This window comes from Triticum urartu, chromosome 6A, assembly GCF_056163025.1.
Source record: "Triticum urartu cultivar PI428250 chromosome 6A, HENAU_Tu73, whole genome shotgun sequence".
In the NCBI taxonomy this organism is placed as follows: Eukaryota; Viridiplantae; Streptophyta; class Magnoliopsida; order Poales; family Poaceae; genus Triticum; species Triticum urartu.
In genome coordinates this window covers 596,877,208-596,898,485 of record NC_141878.1, presented here as the reverse complement: position 1 = coordinate 596,898,485, position 21,278 = coordinate 596,877,208, and the positions used below count along the sequence as shown (strand labels likewise).

Genomic DNA, 21,278 nt, shown 5'->3' with positions numbered 1-21,278 from the left:
GTGTGGAAGTGCAGACTCCAAGCCATGCAGGGCGGTAAAGAAAATTGGGACTGAATTTTTTTATTACAGAAAAGGAAGGCAAGCAATCAAAGGAGTTGAAAATATAGCTAGTTCTTGCTCACAAGTAATTACAGTGTGAAGTTCAGAACCTCTAGCAACTTCTGCCAGTTGAGACTCCACCCAATAGGTGCGTCAACTTTAGTTTAGAATAACTTCCAGGTTCAGCTATGCGCATCCAAATCATCAGTAGCAACATATTTTTTGTTCTGAAACAAGGCAAAAGATTTGCCATTTCATTGATTAAGAAAGGAGGTTTGAACAAGATTTGCGGCAAAGTAAACACGCATGTGCTTTGCAATTAAAAAAAAACGCATGTGCTTTGCACCCGCCATAGCATAAAGAGACCTCCTCATTGATCCTACTGATAAGAACCATGGAAGAAAGGGGCGTGTTTCGGAAGACTCTAGCATTACACTCCGACCAAATCTCCCAAGAGATGAGCATCATCAAAGAGGTGACTACCTTGGGGAATCCAAGACGAATCTGGAGGATATTGTTCCACAATTCTCTCACCAAAGCCCTCATCTGCCATGTTGCCGTAGAGATGTGCTGCATGCCAAGCCACAGTAGCATATGGTTCCAAATTCAAGTAGTGAAGCAGCATTGGAAGAGGAGATGGGCAGCCGCCTCCTGGCGTTGCTTGCAAAGCGGGCAGATGCCATAGTTGGGCCAACCACGGCATATAAGGCGATTCGATGTCCAAATCCTATTTTGAAGGGCAAACCAAGCAAAGAACTTGCACCGAGGGGGAGCCCAAACCTTCCACACAAATGAACGAGAACTGAAGAAGTGAGCCCCTCAAACTAAGCCTTGTAGGTCGAGGAAGCAGACTACACCCCATCCTTGATGAACTTTCAAACGATTGAATCTTCCACGTCGTCAACCAGGGTGGTCGTGGATATCTTCTCCCAGAGATCAACAAACTGTTGGGCATTTGCAAGCGATAGGCCATTTGGAAATGTCAATGTGAGAAATCCAGCTGTTGTTGGTAAGGGCTTCCTGGACCGAGGAGTTCTTGCGGGAGATGTCAAAACCGCTAGGCGCAAACCATGCAGCCATGGCAAGTTCCAGAACCTGGGTGTGCGCGCATTTCCCATGGTAACAGGGATAGCAACTGCAAATAATTTATGATCGTCCTCTGTGCATGAAGATCCCATGCATATTCAAGACTTGCTCTTGTCCTCCCACTCAACCATAGAAGCGGCAAGTGAGGAAGCAAGGAATTGGACGTCTTCCTTGATGGGTTTAACAAAGATGGCAGCATCATCCGGGTACAGAGATGTCCTGATGGTCGGTGCTCTTCCACATATGGGATGAAGGTATCCTTGTGCGGTGGCCTTGTTGAGAAGGTGTGTAGAGGATCGATTGCCAGGACAAATAGGAGGGGGGCAACGGATCTCCCTGCCGGAGTCCACGACCGTACTTCATCGGATCACCCATCACACCATTGATCAAATAATCTAGTTCACATCGCTATGTGATTTAACACCAATAGTTCACATCACCATGTGATTAGTTTACATCGCCATGTGACTAATACCCAAAGGGTTTTACTAGATTCAGTAATCTAGTTCACATCGCTATGTGATTAACACCCAAAGAGCACTAAGGTGAGAAGCTTAGTCAATGGGTCTGTCTGATTCAGAGTCGTATGTATTTTGCAAATTTTCTATGTCTACAATGCTCTGCATGGAGCTACTCTAGCTAATTGCTCCCACTTTCAATATGTATCCAGATTGAGACTCGGAGTCATCCGGATCGGTGTAAAAGCTTGCATTGGCGTAACTCTTTACGACGAACTCTTTATCACCTCCAAAACCGAGAAATATCTCCTTAGTCTTCTAAGGATAATTTTGACCGCTGTCAAGTGATCCACTGCTGGATCAATATCGTACCCCCTTGTCAAACTCATGGCAAGGTACACAATAGGTTTGGTACACAGCATAACATTCTTTATAGAACCTATGGCTGAGGCATAGGGAATGACTTTCATTCTATTTCTATTTTCTGTCGTGGTCGTGTTTCGAGTCTTACTCAATTTTACATCTCGCAATACAGGAAAGAACTCCTTCTTTGACGGTTCCATTTTGAACTACTTCAAAAATCTTGTCAAGGTATGTACTCATTGAAAAATCTTATCAAGTGTCTTGATCTATCTCTGTAGATCTTGATGCCCAATATGTAAGCAGCTTCACCGAGTTCTTTCTTTGAAAAACTCCTTTCAAACACTCCTTTATGTTTTTCAGAAAATTCTACATCATTTCTGATCAACAATATGCCATTCACATATACTTATCATAAAGGCTGTAGTGCTCCCACTCACTTTCTTGTAAATAGAGGCTTCAACGCAAGTCTGTATAAAACTATATGCTTTGATCAACTTATCAAAGCGTATATTCCAACTCCGAGATGCTTGCACCAGTCCATAGATGGATCGTTGCAGCTTGCACATTTTGTTAGCACCTTTAGTATTGACAAAACCTTCTTGTTGCATCATATACAACTCTTCTTTAAGAAATCCATTAAGGAATGTAGTTTTGACATCCATTTGCCAGATTTCATAAAATGTGGCAATCGCTAACATGATTCAAACAGACTTAAGCATCGCTATGAGTGAGAAAATCTTTATCGTAGTCAACACCTTGAACTTGTCGAAAACTCTTTTTGCGACAATTCAAGCTTTCTAGATAGTAACACTACTATCAGCATCCGTCTTTCTCTTGAAGATCCATTTATTCTCAATGGCTCGCCGATCATTGGGCAAGTCAATCAAAGTCCATACTTTGTTCTCATACATGGATCTCATCTCAGATTTCATGGCCTCAAGCCATCTGTCGAAATCTGAGCTCATCATCGCTTCCTCATAGTTCGTAGGTTCATCATGGTCAAGTAACATGACTTCCAGAATGGGATTACCGTACCACTCTGGTGCGGATCGTACTCTGGTTGACCTACGAGGTTCGGTAGTAACTTGATCTGAGGTTTCATGATCATCATCATTAACTTCCTCACTAATTGGTGTAGGCATCACTGGAACTGATTTCTGTGATGAACCATTTTCCAATTCGAGAGAAGGTACAACTACCTCATCAAGTTCTACTTTCCTCCCACTCACTTCTTTCGAGAGAAACTCCTTTTCTAGAAAGGATCCATTCTTAGCAACAAAGATCTTGCCTTCGGATATGTGATAGAAGGTGTACCCAACAGTTTCTTTTTGGTATCCTATGAAGATGCACTTCTTCGATTTGGGTTTGAGCTTGTTAGACTAAAGTTTTTTCACATAAGCACCGCAACCTCAAACTTTAAGAAACGACAGCTTAGGTTTCTTGCCAAACCATAGTTCATACGGTGTCGTCTCAACGCATTTAGATGGTGCCCTATTTATCGTGAATGTAGTTGTCTCTAATGCATAACCCCAAACGATAGTGGTAAATCGGTAAGAGACATCATAGATCGCACCATATCTAATAAAGTACAGTTATGACGTTCGGACACACCATTGTGCTGTGGTGTTCCAGGTGGCTTGAGTTGTGAAACTATTCCACATTGTTTCAAATGAAGGCCAAACTCGTAACTCAAATATTCGCCTCCGTGATCAGATCGTAGAAACTTTATTTTCTTATTACGATGATTCTCAACTTCACTCTAAAATTCTTTGAACTTTTCAAATGTTCCAGACTTGCGTTTCATTAAGTAGATATACCCATATCTGCTCAAATCATCTGTGAAGGTTAGAAAATAACGATACCTGCCGCGAGCCTCAACACTCATCGGACCGCATACATCGGTATGTATTATTTCCAATAAGTTAGTGGCTCGCTCCATTGTTCCGGAGAACGGAGTCTTAGTCATCTTATCCATGAGGCATGGTTCGCAAGTATCAAGTGATTCCAAAAGCCCAGCAGCATGGAGTTTCTTCATGCGCTTTACACCAATATGACCTAAATGGCAGTGCCACAAATAAGTTGCACTATCATTATTAACGTTGATCTTTTGGCTTCAATATTATGAATATGTGTATCACTACAATCGAGATTTAATAAACCATTCACCTTGGATGTATGACCATAGAAGGTTGTATTCATGTAAATAGAATAACAATTATTCTTTGACTTAAATGAATAACCGTATTGCAATAAACATGATCTAATCATATTATGCTCAACGCAAACACCAAATAACATTTATTTTAGGTTCAACACTAATCCCGAAGGTAAAGGGAGTGTGCAATGGTGACCTTATCAACCTTGGAATCACTTCCAACACACATCGTCACCTTGCCCTCAACTAGTCTCTGTTCATTTTATAACTCCTGTTTCAACTTACTAATCATAGCAACTGAACCAGTATCAAATACCCAGGGGCTACTATGAATACTAGTAAGTACACATCAATAACATGTATATCATATATACTTTTGTTCGCTTTGCCATCCTTCTTATCTGCCAAGTATTTGGGGCAGTTCCGTTTCCAGTGACAAATTCCTTTGTAGTAGAAGCACTCGGTTTCAGGCTTGGGGTCTAGCTTTAGGCTTCTTCATGGGTGTGGCAACTTGCTTGTCATTCTTATTGAAGTTCCCATTCTTTCCCTTGCCCTTTTACTTGAAACTAGTGGTCTTGTTAACCATCAACACTTGATGCTTTTCTTGATTTTTACCTTCGCCGATTTCAGCATTGCGAAGAGCTCGGGGAATCGTTTTTGTCGTCCCTTGCATATTATAGTTCATCATGAAGTTCGAGTAACTTGGTGATAGTGACTAGAGAACTCTGTCAATCACTATCTTATCTGGAAGGTTAACTCCCACTTGATTCAAGCGAGTGTAGTACTCAGACATTCTGATCACATGCTCACTGGTTGAGCTATTCTCCTCCATCTTGTAGGCAAAAATACTTGTCAGAGGTCTCATACCTCTCGACTCAGGCATGACTCTGAAATAACAATTTCAACTCTTGGAACATCTCATATGCTCCATGGCATTTTAAAACATTTCTGAAGTCCCGGTTCTAAGCCTTAAAGCATGGTGCACTAAACTATCAAGTAGTCATCATATCGAGCTTTGTCAAAGGTTCACAATGTATGCATCTGCTCCTGCAATAGGTCTGTCACCTAGCAGTGCATCAAGGACATAATTCTTCTGTGCAGCAACGAGGATAATCCTCAGATCACGGACCTAGTCCACATTATTGCTACTATCAACTTTCAACTTGGTTTTCTCTAGGAACATATCATAAATAAAATAGAGAAGCTATACGCGAGCAATTGATCTACAACATAGATATGCAAATACTATCAGGACTAAGTTCATGATAAATTTAAGTTCAATTAATCATATTACTTAAGAACTCCAACTTAGATAGACATCCCTTTAGTCATCTAAATGATCACGTGATCCATATCAACTAAACCATGTCCGATCATCACGTGAGATGGAGTAGCTTTCAATGGTGAACATCACTATGTTGATTATATCTACTATATGATTCACGTTCGACCTTTCGGTCTCAGTGTTTCGAGGCCATATCTGCATATGCTAGGCTCGTCAAGTTTAACCCGAGTATTTCGTGTGTGCAATATTGGCTTGCGCCCATTGTATGTGAACGTAGAGCTTATCACACCCGATCATCACGTGGTGTCTCAGCACGAAGAACTGTCGCAACAGTGCATACTCAGGGAGAACACTTATACCTTGAAATTTTAGTAAGGGATCATCTCATAATGCTACCATCGTACTAAGCAAAATAAGATGTATAAAAGATAAAAATCACATGCAATCAAAATATGTGACATGATATGGCCATCATCATCTGGTGCCTTTGATCTCCATCTCCAAAGTACCGTCATGATCTCCATCGTCATCGGCATGACACCATGATCTCCATCATCTTGATCTTTACCAACGTGTCGTCACATGGTCGTCTCATGAACTATTGCTATCGCACAACGATAAAGTAAAGCAATCATATGGCGCTTGTATCTTATGCAATAAAGAGACAACCATAAGGCTCCTGCCAGTTGCCGATAACTTGAACAAAACATGATCATCTCATACAATAATTTATATCTCATCACGTCTTGACCATATCACATAACAACATGCCCTGCAAAAACAACTTAGACGTCCTCTACTTTTACATGGCTGTTACGGGCTTCTAGCAAGAACCGTTCTTACTTACGCATCAAAACCACAATGATTTTTCATCAAGTGTGCTGTTTTAACCTTTAACAAGGACCGTGCGTAGTCAAACTTGATTCAACTAAAGTTGGAGAAACAGACAACCGCTAGCCACATGTGTGCGAAGCACGTCGGTAGAATCAGTCTCATGAACGTGGTCATGTACTGTCGGTCCGGACCGCTTCATCCAACAATACCGCTGAATCAAAGTAAGACGTTGCTGGTAAGCAGTATGATTTTCGGAGGAAAAGTAGCCGCTGTATCAAAAACTCTGCCCAACTAATATGAAATGTGGGTCACATACACATTGTGGTCTAATTATACATGTTTAATCATTATTGCATATATACTTTTTCTTTGAGAATCACCTGTAACTTTGTTGATACTCATAGCAATTACAGGTACATTGATATGGACCTAAGATTCAAGAAAATACTCCCTCCGTCCCATAATATAAGAGCGTTTTTGGCACTAGCGTAGTGTCAAAAAACGCACTTATATTATGAGACGGAGGGGGTACAAAGTAACTCCTATTACTAAGAATTACAATGAAATCTCTTGAAAATACCTTCTTCGCGGTATCAATCTGTGCTCGAAGAAATACTCCAAAGACTTTGATAAAGAGACCACAGTTAGACTGGAGCAACAATGTTGTCACTCTTTCACCCGCACGAACATTACCAATAATGATTTTTTAAAGCGTCTTGAGTCGCCTATCTAAAAAGATGGGAAGGCTTGATCGATGAACATACTTGAGCCGGGGGTGATCCCCTAGAAGTGCAGGCCTTCGAATCACTATATCTTCACCATGGTGTCGATGAAATATTTCTACTCCACAAAGAATCAAACCAACAAAAAAAACCTTGACAGAACAACATAAACTCATCATATTCGAATAATTAAATCTGTGAGGACCAGAAAACTCTCTAACCTAGTAGCACTGCCAAAATAACGAGAGAAGTCTATTCTCATAAAATTATGATGATCAGAAAGCATTGACAAAGAACATATAAAGGTCTTAAAGATCTAAGTTTTCCTCATCTCTCAGCACCAAGATGGCAGCTAGAGACGAGGGGCCAGAATCTCTCATATGACGGCGCCGACGACTTATATAAGCCTCGCATTTTTAAGAGTACGTACAAGCCGCGCGAAGGAACGACAAAAAGTAAAAAGCAATTGGCAACCCAGTGGCACACCGGCCACATACAGGTGCAAAGGTAAACACTCGGCCCATAGCATAGAAAAAAGGTGAAAACAATTAGCAGCCCAAATGATACACCCATATATGGGCTACATACACGTGCAAAGAGAAGCACTCGGCCATGTTTGATGCCTCTGGCTGGCTGGCTCCTGCAGTCCTGCTACGATGCTGGTACCAGTAGTTTAGTACCACCTCGGCTACGGAAGAAGGAATACAAGGGATGGATGCCTATAAAAAGAGAACCACAACACAGGTCAGCTCAGTGCTCCGTGGTCGCTTCGGCTCGGCCGTGATGACGCAGTCTTTTGCCCATTTCTGTAGCAATGGAACAAAAGAGACGGGGTCCTAATGTAATACGTGATAGGAACAGCTAGGGATTAGATTACTGATCCTAGCTAATGTAAAACGTGATAGGAACCACTAGGGGTTAGATTACTGTTCCTAGCTTTTCGTTAGACCAGTGGATCATACATATCCATTTTTAGTCATTTGGATCATACATATCCATTTTCACTCTATATATGATGGCTATATGTAATTACAATAGTAGCTTAAGTTGACAATGTGATTTATATGCAACTTCCACTCAGTTTGTAAATTGCTTTTTCTTTCCCAGATTTGGGTTCTGCGAGAAAGCCCGGAGCTGCTCAGATCTGTGCTCAGCAAACTACTACATGTGATTCCGAACAATCTTCCTCAAGTATGTGATTTAGCCTGGACAATGTTTATTCTTGAAGCTGCACCGTCCCTAAAAGAGTTGTGCATCACATTATGGGTCTATGGGATCATTGGTGCAATATGTTGATGAGGGACAAAGAGTATCGGGAGAGAAATGGCTACTGTGAAAAGGCAGACATGGAGTGGAAGCCACATGCGCCTGATTTCAAGCATAAGAATCTGGTTAAGATCACCATATATGGCTTCCAACCTGATGACATCTTTTTGTGCGATTCATCAGGTGTGTCATGGAACATTGCGGTCAATATGGTGGAGATATGTCTGACGACAGGAAGGTATGTCTGTTATGTGGTGACTTGGATCCCAAGGTGAAGTGCACATCGAGATATCCACAGAACCCTGATGAGCGCAAGCAGATCATTGAAGATTTGGGGATTTCTTTGCCTGCTACGGTTCACTTTCTGTCGTAATAATTGAAAAAACTGAGATGTATGAGCTCGTAGTAGTTTGTAAGTCCTCTGTTCTATGGTTTGTTGTTGGAAGGAGTTCAGGAAATCCATAATTCATTAGTTATTTTGCTTGTGCACTTGCTTTCCCTTAAATTGAAGCTATGTGAACTGTCTCCTAATGGAGAAAATAGTTCTAGTAAATTTTCTGACATTTGTGAATGCTTCCTTTGGGATAAGTTTACTGATACCTGACTCTGTTTAGAAGTTAAAACCGAGTGCTCTTGTTGTGTTGGAACAAGTTGACATGCTCACTTCATCCGTATGCATATAGGTGTAGAAATACTAGTTGGATAATGCATTGCAAGATCGGATATTTGTGTTTTACACATCAACTTTTGTGTTACTAACTGAAACCAATAACTACTGAATTGAGGTAACCTGGTAGATTTTGTTATTTTGGAACTGAGGAGCCTCCCGACCAGACAAGAGAAGCTCAGGTCTGGCAGATTATTTATCCAAAGTGAACTAGGACTGCCTACTGAACGTCTGAACCAGCAGCTAGGAAACCTCGCCCTACAGCAAGATCAAAATGAGTGTGGCCGCGTAGTTGTTATAGCAATAGCTCGAAGTATGAAAATGTTTTTGCATGACATTACTATGATATGTACTTTGAAAATTACTTGTCCTGTTGATCTTTTGAGCTTGAGAAAATGCAGTTGTGAGCACGAGCTCCATTGCTCCAGTTATCAAGCAAAAATAGTATACGTGGACGTGTATGCTTTGATTGCCAAGGACCAAAAATGTAAATTAAAACCAAACAAGCCACTTCACGTAGTAAGTACTCTCTGAATTTAGATCTGATGCACTCATATTACCACAACATATTGGCAGTTATGCTTTGATTGCTGTTACAAGGACCAAAAATGTAAATTAAAATAACAAACAAGCCACTTCACGCGGTAAGTACACTTTGAATTTAGATCTAATGCACTCATATTACCACAACATATTGCCAGTTATCCAGCGATTCATAGTACACACAGGCCGATTTGCATCGGCCCCTTAAAAATGAATTGTTGTCACCAAGTACCAAATTGTCCGAGTAACATATATCTAAAATAAACAAATGTTAAAACAAGTGATTTACACTGGACCTAAAGACTATAAGCTCCGGGAAAATAAGGGCTACTAGTACCCCGAGGCTGTGTTTTGCGGTCATGGCTCTGTAAGGGATTCGATCGTTGGTTATTAGTCGGTTTGGCCATGCGCGTTCGTTCGCTTCCCTCGCACCCATCCTCTCCAACCAACCCCGTCCTTCCCCTAAAACCAACCTCCTTTGTGTGCCTCTGCCATGAGCATGCCCCTATCCATTTAACGGCTGCAGCGACGAGCATCCCCTTTGTGCTTTGTAGCCCGATCTTCTCTACATCCACATCTGCCACCGCGCTCGCCTAATCTGCGATGCCGCGCCATGCCCCACCTTCCCGTCCACCTTCGCTCCTCCCCGCCCTCACTCCTCTCAGCCACTCGTTGAGACCTGCGTCTATTGCAGTGCTGCACCACCGCTTGATCGGGATGGAGTGACAGACACAACCATGTGGGCTGTGTGTCGCGTTCATGGAGAAGGCCGGAGGCGTATACTCTCTTCTCCACTTTTATCATCAGAGCATGATTAATAGTATAGCCAGCTAATGGCTATATGATGTTGCCATGTCAACTATAGTCAAACTTATAGCTGGCAAGTATAATAGTTAGATGTAAAAAAGTACTACTTCATTGATACATGACCCACTTTCCTCTCTCACAAAGTCTCTAGGAGCACATACTGCAGCTGGCTGTTAGTTTGTAGCATGCTTGTCTTCTCTCTCGTCTTCTCTCTCTTTCAATTCAGCATATATATATTATTTCAAGTCTTACAGCCCGCCTACATCACCTTATTATACTTGCTCTCACCGGGGCAGGTCGGGGTCAAAGGCCTCAGGTGCGATTAAGGCATGTACAATTGTGCTATCTTATGAGTGTCACGTAGGATAAATGATGAGGTGAAAAAAGAGAGAACTCATAAAAAAAGACTTGTCTTATCTTATTTAAGAGAAGACAAGAGGTGATCTTTTAGCATAATATGTCTCGCCATGTTTTTATGAACAACTAGTTATTGAAGACAAGGCAAAGACGTTTTTTTGTCATCTTTAAATTATATGCAAGACTTAAGATAAGACTATTTTATCAACCATTGTACATGCTCTTATGTTGTGCGATCGGTGCAATTCTTTGGGTTTCACTCCAGCAAAGGCATGCCGGAATGCACTGCTGCTAGGGGAACAAAACGATCGTGGTAAACATCTCACCAAAAAAAAAAAAACAAGTCCAACAGACATGATGCTTTGTCAAAAGTGTTCATTGTTCAGTCTGGACGAAATGTTCTTTCGGCTAAAACGCAATGTTCACCAGTGTTACAAACTTACAACCCATTTCACAACGAAAGCAAACATCGGCAGGCAATTCCCATTTGCCAAAATACTTGCACTAATGTTAAGCTAATCTCCTTATCGTACTCAACTTAGTACTCCCTCCGATCCTTACTGACGATGAACCTGTGTAGTTTGAGATGGTACTCCCTCCAATCCATATTAACTGTCGCCCGTCAACTCGGGAAGCGAATCGCAACATCTGACGACATACCCATGCTGATTTTGTCTCTAATCAACACCATCTCCGTCGACGTCCACCCACTTGGAAGAATGCGCTTGCATTTCTCACACCCTGGATTCTTATACAGGTTTACGGCCTCCAGGTTCACCGCTGCCTCCATGACATTTCTGGCATACCTCACGAATTTGTCTTCTGCCCGAAACCCATAAATACCGAGCTCAGTCAGATTGTGGTGTTTGAAATCAGGGGCAGATGGTTCCCACTTTAGTCCTTTGTCCTTCTCCTCGCTAAACTCATGCATGTACCTCCGCTTCCCCTTTATCATTTCACATAAATGATCCCGCACCTGCATTCAACCATGTCAAAAACTCCTAACTGGTCACAAAAAGTTTGAACTCCGAAAAAGAGACAATTCGCTTTGCATATTCGACATGAGATGGAATAAAAATGAGAGATGGAGAATCGGTAGAAGAGCTTACCATGATGCATAGCTCCTTCAGACTGGGTGCACCTTGGAGTATGAACATCGTCCAAGTCAGATCGCATTCTTCAGAAATGTTGAACAAATTCACAAGACTTAGTTTGGGGAACACGGGTAGCAATTGTTTTCAGCCTTCTGGTTTGACCCAAATCTGCAAAAGAGGGGGATAATGCAGAATTATGTTAGACAAAAATAACGACTACAACCTCTCCATGACACACGTCATTCTGATAACATTAGCTGCAGACCTCCACTAACCTTTTCACATCTGAAGTTCAAATGCAGGTTGCTTATGGCTGTTTTAGCAAGCAACTCACTTAGCTTGAGCATCTTGTGCCAAGAAAGACCAATATTACTGATGGTCAAAGTCTGGAGCTGTGGGACATAGCCCAAACAGAAAGGGTCGTCTCGAGATAAAAACTTATTAAATTTTAGTACTGTGAGTTTTGGTACCCACTTAAGATCAACCCTCTCAAGATTGCTATCCGAAATCACTAGTTCACGGAGTTGCGGGTGTTCCACTTCCAGCAAAGACAGATCCCCCGTGTCACACTGCCAGAGGCGCAAGAACTCTAGTTGCTTGCATATGCTGAAAATTTTGGGGAAGTCTGATTCGCCTAACCTCAAATTCTCTAGCCAGAGGCGTGCAAGACCACCAAATACGTTTGGACACAAATCAAAGAATAACATGAACCGCTTCCCATGACTGAGCAGGTCATCGACGTAACAATTGGTACGCACTTCGGTTAAGATTGCGAGCTCAACCGAAGCAACTTTTTGTGTTGCTATGGTGCTGGCAACAGTCTGGCCAATGAAGATGGAGTCATCTCCCAGATAGAATTGCACGGACATTAGGTGAATGGTGTATAGCCTTCCGGTCCTGCTTTCCAGGATGCTCCTGGTTGCTTCTAGCACGGTGGTGTTGGCCCGAGCTATATCATGTGAGGTTAATTTTGTCCCTCTTCCGCGCTTGGGCTCAAAAGAACCGACCGTTATGATAATTTTTGAGAGCATGGCAGGGATCTGCTTCCAGCGCCTGGATAGGATGGTGGTTCTTGCGACGTCGGTGATATCAAGTCGCTCGACAATGTTGAGCAAAATGTCATCAGGCAACTTGCTGAGCCTATCAACTTCATTGTCCTACATTTTATATGGAAACAAAACAGAGTCGGTTACTTACTGAGACAGGTGCAATTTCAATATTTTCCACAGACAAAAATCAAAATATATACTTTCCAACAGAAAGACGCAATTTTGATTATAGAACTTTCATACTTTCCCACAGAAACACGCAATTTTGATAGTACAGTTCTTCGTAATTACCCACAAAAGGATGTAGTTACCCGCAGTGTAGAGACTGACGCAATTTTGACATTTCGCCACCAGAAAGGTTAAATTTTGACCATGAATTCTGATTATGGTTCCTACAGTACTTTTTATTATTCCTTGATTTTTTTTCCTGCGGTGAAGTTGTAAGAGGATCTGCAACAAGGGGAAAAGGAACAGGAGGACGAACTCACCGTCATGTCGAGGGAGGATTTGCCGAGGCCGATCTGGTAGCCGGTCGCTGGGAAGAGAGTTGCTCGTCTCCTCTTAAAATTGGCGGGTACCGTGGTGTCCGCCCGGGCAGATATATATATCTGCTGGGTTGCCGCCACCAATGGAAACTCGGAGACTGAATTCGAAAGAGGGCCTGTTTCTGATTGTAATCCGGAAAGGACTGCTTTGATTCCGGATTAGCCACTAAAAAAGGGAGCCGCTTCGATTGCGGACTGCGGCTCGGAGTGGAGCCGCTTGATTGCTTTGATTGCCGGTTGCAGCTCGGAGAGGAGCCGCTTGATTGCGGATCGCCGCTCCCTAAAGAGCTGCTGCTCTTGCTGCTTCGATTGGGGAGTGCGGCTCCCAAAGGGGGAGCTGCTCATTTCGTCGCCTATTCGCAAGCAGCAGTGGATCCTCATTCGAGGCATCCGACGGCAATTGCGACAGTGAGAGGGGGGGAGATCGGCGCACGGCAGGCGGCGGCGGCGGCGCATAACTGACACCCGATCCCCTTTCCTGTCTCTCTTGGTGGAAGGAACCTAGGTGGGAGCGGAACTGGTAGGGATCACCATCATATACCGAGGCCTGTGATGGCACCGATGGGCTAAGGGCCCAATGTGCAATTGCAGTCATTGTTGCTCAGTCCTGGAGGTCCAGCTTGTAGTATTTCTATAGAAAAAAACTGTAGTATTTCTCTACTCTCTGCTACTTCCAAAACAAAAATAGCGTTCCTTTTCATATTTTTTATGGTAGTACGTGTCTAATTAATATAGAATGATCAAAGTATAAACCACACGAAGACATCGACCTGACAAAATTAGTAAAAAGACATCCGAAAGCTAGCCTTTGCACAAAGAACAATTAAGAAAGAAAATTACAATCAAGACCGACGACACCCTTGAGCCTGACTCCAACGCTCGTTACTTGCCTCCAGCACCATCGCAACAAACACCAGAAAAAAAATAACGGATCTCCTCTTCACCCTAACTCGACACGGCTCCATCGCTGATATGTTGGTTGTTAGACTTACAAAATAGCTTACCAAAGGTGAAGCCATTACCGTTGAAAGAATTTGGCCAGGGCAGCACACCGGACACACCACCAAACTACAGATCAGACGGACTCTGGTAAAATCCCGATTTCACCCGGAACACTTCTGATATCCAAATATAGGCTTCCAATATATCAATCTTTATGTCTCGACCATTTCGAGACTCCTCGTCATGTCCGTGGTCACATCCGGGACTCCGAACAACCTTCGGTACATCAAAATACATAAACTCATAATGAAACTGTCATCGTAACATTAAGTGTGCGGACCCTACGGTTCGAGAATAATGTAGACATGACCGAGACACATCTTCAGTCAATAACCAATAGCGGAACCTGGATGCTCATATTGGCTCCTACATATTCTACGAAGATCTTTATCGGTTAGACCGCATAACAACATACGTTGTTCCCTTTGTCATCGGTATGTTACTTGCCCGAGATTCGATCGTCGGTATCTCAATACCTAGTTCAATCTCGTTACCGGCAAGTCTTTTTACTCGTTCCGTAATACATCATCTCACAACTAACTCATTAGTTGCAATGCTTGCAAGTCTTATGTGATGTGCATTACCGAGAGGGCCCAGAGATACCTCTCCGACAATCGGAGTGACAAATCCTAATCTCGAAATACGCCAACCCAACATGTACCTTTGGTGACACCTGTAGAGCACCTTTATAGTCACCCAGTTACGTTGTGACGTTTGGTAGCACACAAAGTGTTCCTTCGGCAAACGGGTGTTGCATAATCTCATAGTCATAGGAACATGTATAAGTCATGAAGAAAGCAATAGCAACATACTAAATGATCGGGTGCTAAGCTAATGGAATGGGTCAAGTCAATCAGATCATTCATCTAATGATGTGATCCCGTTAATCAAATAACAACTCTTTGTTCATGGTTAGGAAACATAACCATCTTTGATTAACGAGCTAGTCAAGTAGAGGCATACTAGTGACACTCTGTTTGTCTATGTATTCACACATGTATTATGTTTCCGGTTAATACAATTCTAGCATGAATAATAAACATTTATCATGATATAAGGAAATAAATAATAACTTTATTATTGCCTCTAGGGCATATTTCCTTCAGTCTCCCACTTACACTAGAGTCAATAATCTAGATTACACAGTAATGATTCTAACACCCATGGAGCCTTGGTGCTGATCATGTTTTGCTCATGGAAGAGGCTTAGTCAATGGGTCTACTATATTCAGATCCGTATGTATCTTGCAAATCTCTATGTCTCGCACCTGGACTAGATCCCGGATGGAATTGAAGCGTCTCTTGATGTGCTTTTTGCTCTTGTGAAATCTGGATTCCTTTGCCAAGGCAATTGCACCAGTATTGTCACAAAAGATTTTTATTGGACCCGATGCACTAGGTATGACACCTAGATCGGATATGAACTCCTTCATCCAGACTCCTTCATTTGCTGCTTCCGAAGCAGCTATGTATTCCGCTTCACATGTAGATCCCGCCACGACGCTTTGTTTTGAACTGCACCAACTGACAGCTCCACCGTTTAATGTAAACACGTATCCGGTTTGCGATTTAGAATCGTCCGGATCAGTGTCAAAGCTTGCATCAACGTAACCGTTTACGATGAGCTCTTTGTCACCTCCATATACGAGAAACATATCCTTAGTCCTTTTCAGGTATTTCAGGATGTTCTTGACCGCTGTCCAGTGATCCACTCCTGGATTACTTTGGTACCTCCCTGCTAGACTTATAGCAAGGCACACATCAGGTCTGGTACACAGCATTGCATACATGATAGAGCCTATGGCTGAAGCATAGGGAACACCTTTCATTTTCTCTCTATCTTCTGCAGTGGTCGGGCATTGAGTCATACTCAACTTCACACCTTGTAACACAGGCAAGAACCCTTTCTTTGCTTGATCCATTTTGAACTTCTTCAAAACTTTGTCAAGGTATGTGCTTTGTGAAAGTCCAATTAAGCGTCTTGATCTATCTCTATAGATCTTAATGCCTAATATGTAAGCAGCTTCACCGAGGTCTTTCATTGAAAAACTCTTATTCAAGTATCCCTTTATGCTATCCAGAAATTCTATATCATTTCCAATTAGTAATATGTCATCCACATATAATATCAGAAATGTTACAGAGCTCCCACTCACTTTCTTGTAAATACAGGCTTCTCCAAAAGTCTGTATAAAACCAAATGCTTTGATCACACTATGAAAGCGTTTATTCCAACTCCGAGAGGCTTGCACCAGTCCATAAATGGATCGCTGGATCTTGCACACTTTGTTAGCTCCCTTTGGATCGACAAAACCTTCTGGTTGCATCATATACAACTCTTCTTCCAGAAATCCATTCAGGAATGCAGTTTTGACATCCATTTGCCAAATTTCATAATCATAAAATGCGGCAATTGCTAACATGATTCGGACAGACTTAAGCATCGCTACGGGTGAGAAGGTCTCATCGTAGTCAACCCCTTGAACTTGTCGAAAACCTTTTGCAACAAGTCGAGCTTTGTAGACAGTAACATTACCGTCAGCGTCAGTCTTCTTCTTGAAAATCCATTTATTCTCAATTGCTTGCCGATCATCGGGCAAGTCAACCAAAGTCCACACTTTGTTCTCATACATGGATCTCATCTCAGATTTCATGGCTTCAAGCCATTTCGCGAAATCTGGGCTCACCATCGCTTCTTCATAGTTCATAGGTTCATCATGATCTAGTAGCATGACTTCCAGAATAGGATTATCGTACCACCCTCGTGCGGATCTTACTCTGTTTGATCTACGAGGTTCAGTATCCACTTGATCTGAAGTTCTATGATCATCATCATTAACTTCCTCACTAATTGGTTTAAGTGTCACAGAAACCGGTTTCTGTGATGTACTACTTTCCAATAAGGGAGCAGGTATAGTTACCTCATCAAGTTCTACTTTCCTCCCACTCACTTCTTTCGAGAGAAACTCCTTCTCTAGAAAGGATCCATTTTTAGCAACGAATGTCTTGCCTTTGGATCTGTGATAGAAGGTGTACCCAACAGTCTCCTATGGGTATCCTATGAAGACACATTTCTCCGATTTGGGTTTGAGCTTATCAGATTGAAGCTTTTTCACATAAGCATCACAGCCCCAAACTTTAAGAAACGACAACTTTGGTTTCTTGCCAAACCACAGTTCATAAGGCGTCGTCTCAACGGATTTTGATGGTGCCCTATTTAACGTGAATGCAGCCATCTCTAAAGCATAACCCCAAAACGATAGCGGTAAATCTGTAAGAGACATCATAGATCGCACCATATCAAGTAATGTACGATTACGATGTTCGGACACACCATTACACTATGGTGTTCCGGGTGGCGTGAGCTGCGAAACTATTCCGTATTGTTTCAAATGTAGACCAAACTCGTAACTCAAATATTCTCCTCCACGATCAGAGCGTAGAAACTTTATTTTCTTGTTACGATGATTTTCAACTTCACTCTGAAATTCTTTGAACTTTTCAAATGTTTCGGACTTATGCTTCATTAAGTAGATATACCCATATCTGCTTAAATCATCTGTGAAGGTGAGAAAATAACGATATCCGCCACGAGCCTCAACATTCATCGGACCACATACATCTGTATGTATGATTTCCAACAAATCTGTTGCTCTCTCCATAGTACCGAAGAACGACGTTTTAGTCATCTTGCCCATTAGGCACGGTTCGCAAGTACCAAGTGATTCATAATCAAGTGGTTCCAAAAGTCCATCAGTATGGAGTTTCTTCATGCGCTTTACACCGATATGACCTAAATGGCAGTGCCACAAATAAGTTGCACTATCATTATCAACTCTGCATCTTTTGGCTTCAACATTATGAATATGTGTCTCACTACTATCGAGATTCATCAAAAATAGACCACTCTTCAAGGGTGCATGACCATAAAAGATATTACTCATATAAATAGAACAACCATTATTCTCTGATTTAAATGAATAACCGTCTCGCACCAAACAAGATCCAGATATAATGTTCATGCTCAACGCTGGCACCAAATAACAATTATTTAGGTCTAATACTAATCCCGAAGGTAGATGTAGAGGTAGCATGCCGACCGCGATCACATCGACTTTGGAACCATTTCCCACGCGCATCGTCACCTCGTCCTTTGCCAGTGTTCGCTTAATCCGTAGTCCCTGTTTCAAGTTGCAAATATTAGCAACAGAACCAGTATCAAATACCCAGGTGCTACTGCGAGCTCTAGTAAGGTACACATCAATAACATGTATATCACATATACCTTTGTTCACCTTGCCATCCTTCTTATCCGCCAAATACTTGGGGTAGTTCTGTTTCCAGTGACCAGTCTACTTGTAGTAGAAGCACTCAGTTTCAGGCTTAGGTCCAGACTTGGGTTTCTTGTCGTGAGCAGCAACTTGCTTGCTGTTCTTCTTGAAGTTCCCCTTCTTCTTCCCTTTGCCCTTTTTCTTGAAACTAGTGGTCTTGTTGACCATCAACACTTGATGCTCCTTTTTGATTTCTACCTCCGCAGCCTTTAGCATTGCGAAGAGCTCGGGAATTGTCTTATCCGTCCCTTGCATATTATAGTTCATCACGAAGCTCTTGTAGTTTGGTGGAAGTGATTGGAGAATTCTGTCAATGACGCTATCATCCGGAAGATTAACTCCCAGTTGAATCAAGTGATTACAATACCCAGACATCTTGAGTATATGTTCACTGACAGAACTATTCTCCTCCATCTTGCAGCTATAGAATTTATTGGAGACTTCATATCTCTCAATCCGGTCATTCTGCTTGAATATTAACTTCAACTCCTGGAACATCTCATATGCCCCATGACGTTCAAAACGTCATTGAAGTCCCGGTTCTAAGCCATAAAGCATGGCACATTAAACTATCGAGTAGTCATCAGCTTTACTCTGCCAGACGTTCTTAACGTCTTCAGTTGCATCATCAGCAGGCTTGTCACCCAGCGGTGCTTCCAGGACGTAACTCTTCTGTGCAGCAATGAGGATAATCCTCAAGTTACGGATGTTGACATGGATTTTGACCAAGATAAAATAAAATCCATGACCCACATAAAATATATATTCAAAACGGCAAAAATCCGTTTTATAATGAGAAGGATCACTTAAAAAATATAATCAATATCTCAAAGTGACGATAGACAAAATAGGCGTCTGATTTCTTTTTGTCGACAGTGCACACATTAAACCGACAATTTTAAAATACGACGAAACTCGTCAAGTTTTGAAGAAAATATGGAGAGCACATGGCTCGCACACATGCGCGCTGCTACTAACGGCAAAAATAAAAAAAATTGTCATGAGGGATGCTAATATCGCCAAAATGGCGACTATATGATAAATGTTTGACTTTGTTCCATTGGCAAAATGAAATATTTAAACAACGCATAAAAAAATATTGTCCCGATGAAATATACGCAGTATACTTGGTCAAATATTCATTTGATTATAGACCTTGAGTTGCATAAAAAAAATCAGCGTGCACACCCTAAATTTTAATAAGCCATTAGTAGCTAATCATGCTTAGCCCATAAAAAAGGCCACAAATGCATGGCCGTACTCTCCATAAAGTTGACATGCATGCATGCGAACAGTGTGTGGAAGGCCCACATGTTACTTAAAAAGAAAAAGTGCCAGCCCATAATGACTAATCACGTAATGGAGCTAGCTATTGGTCAACCTTACGTGGATCAATTAGTAATCAATGGAATAAAAAAAGAAAACAGCCCACGTTCTCACGTTCCGCACGATCACACGACGTGAGACGTGGGTGGGCGCGCCCTACAGCCAACGAGCACTGCTCCTTCCTAGCCACTATAAATACCAGGCAGATGCACTGCTCTAGGGTCGGTTCTGGATTCGTTTTCTCCCTAGTATTAAATCTCTCTCTCACACAACATATACAGAAAAGGAAGGAGGACGCAGGAGACTTGCTTGCTGAGGTTTGAAGGTGAGATTCATGGCTCTTCCCTAGCCCCTGATTTGGCCATTGTGGTACAGATCAGGGAGCTTTCTTCTTCCCCCTCTCTCAAAACTCTAGCCCTTGGTTCGGCCGTCGTGGTACAAATTAAGGAGCATGTTTCATTTCTCTAAAATTCTAGCCCCTGGTTCGGCCATCGTGGTACAAATCAAAGAGAATGTTTCATCTCTCCAAAATTCTCGTCCTTAGTCCGGCCATCGTGGTACAAACTAAGGTGCATGTTTAATCCATCTCAAAATTTTGTCCTTGTTTCGGCCATCGCGGTACAAACCAAGGGACATGTTATATACACCCCAAATTGTTGCCTTTGGTTCGGCCATCATGGTACAAATCAAGGAGCATGATATATCTATCCCAAACTTTCGCCTTCGGCTCGGCCATCGCGGTACGAGTCAAGGAACATGCATGGTTCTTGTAAGCACGGTTCCTTTAAAAGTTGCATGCGCTTCGGCCTATTGATCTCCGTCTTGGTTCGGTCCCTTTAGCGATACAATCCAAGATGAACGCCTCGTTCCTTGGTTTGGTCTCTATACATGGATACAAATCAAGAGAGTGTCATAGGTGCGAAAACCTCATAAAAAGTTGACTTAATTCGGTCATCATAAAAAAAATGGATATGACTAAGTTGGAATGAAATCACGAATATGCTAAACTGAATTTGTTCTTGGCCGGTTACGCTACGGACCTTATGTGTCGCGTTAGTTGTAATACGAACAAGAATATACAAAATATTCCTTCACTTGATTACGCTACACGAGGGCATTATCTTAATGCTACTTGGTGCTAGTAGTAATACGAGCAGGGCAAGACTTAATTAAAAAATGTGTTCACGATACACACCTAGAAACCAAAATCATGCGAGATGAATTATAAAACATGTTGCATCATAAAAATCAATCTTACTTGGTTACGCTACACGCGGACATTATCTTAATACTACGCGCTGTTAGCAGTAATACACGTGAGAGAGAACTAAACAGAATATTCAGGCCACA

The 21,278-nt window shown here is 42.1% G+C and overlaps 1 protein-coding gene across 1 annotated transcript; it reads right to left on the bottom strand.

Moving 5' to 3' along the window:
* Positions 1–10,940: 10,940 nt before the first annotated feature.
* Positions 10,941–13,766, bottom strand: LOC125515631 (F-box/FBD/LRR-repeat protein At3g52680). The gene is made up of 4 exons (XM_048681144.2): positions 13,214–13,766; positions 11,952–12,833; positions 11,692–11,844; positions 10,941–11,558 (listed from the first exon to the last, which is right to left on the bottom strand). Exons 1-3 carry the CDS (start codon positions 13,217–13,219, stop codon positions 11,821–11,823), a joined length of 912 nt encoding a protein of 303 aa, XP_048537101.2. The 5' UTR covers positions 13,220–13,766; the 3' UTR covers positions 10,941–11,558; positions 11,692–11,820.
* Between the last annotated feature and the right edge of the window lie 7,512 nt (positions 13,767–21,278).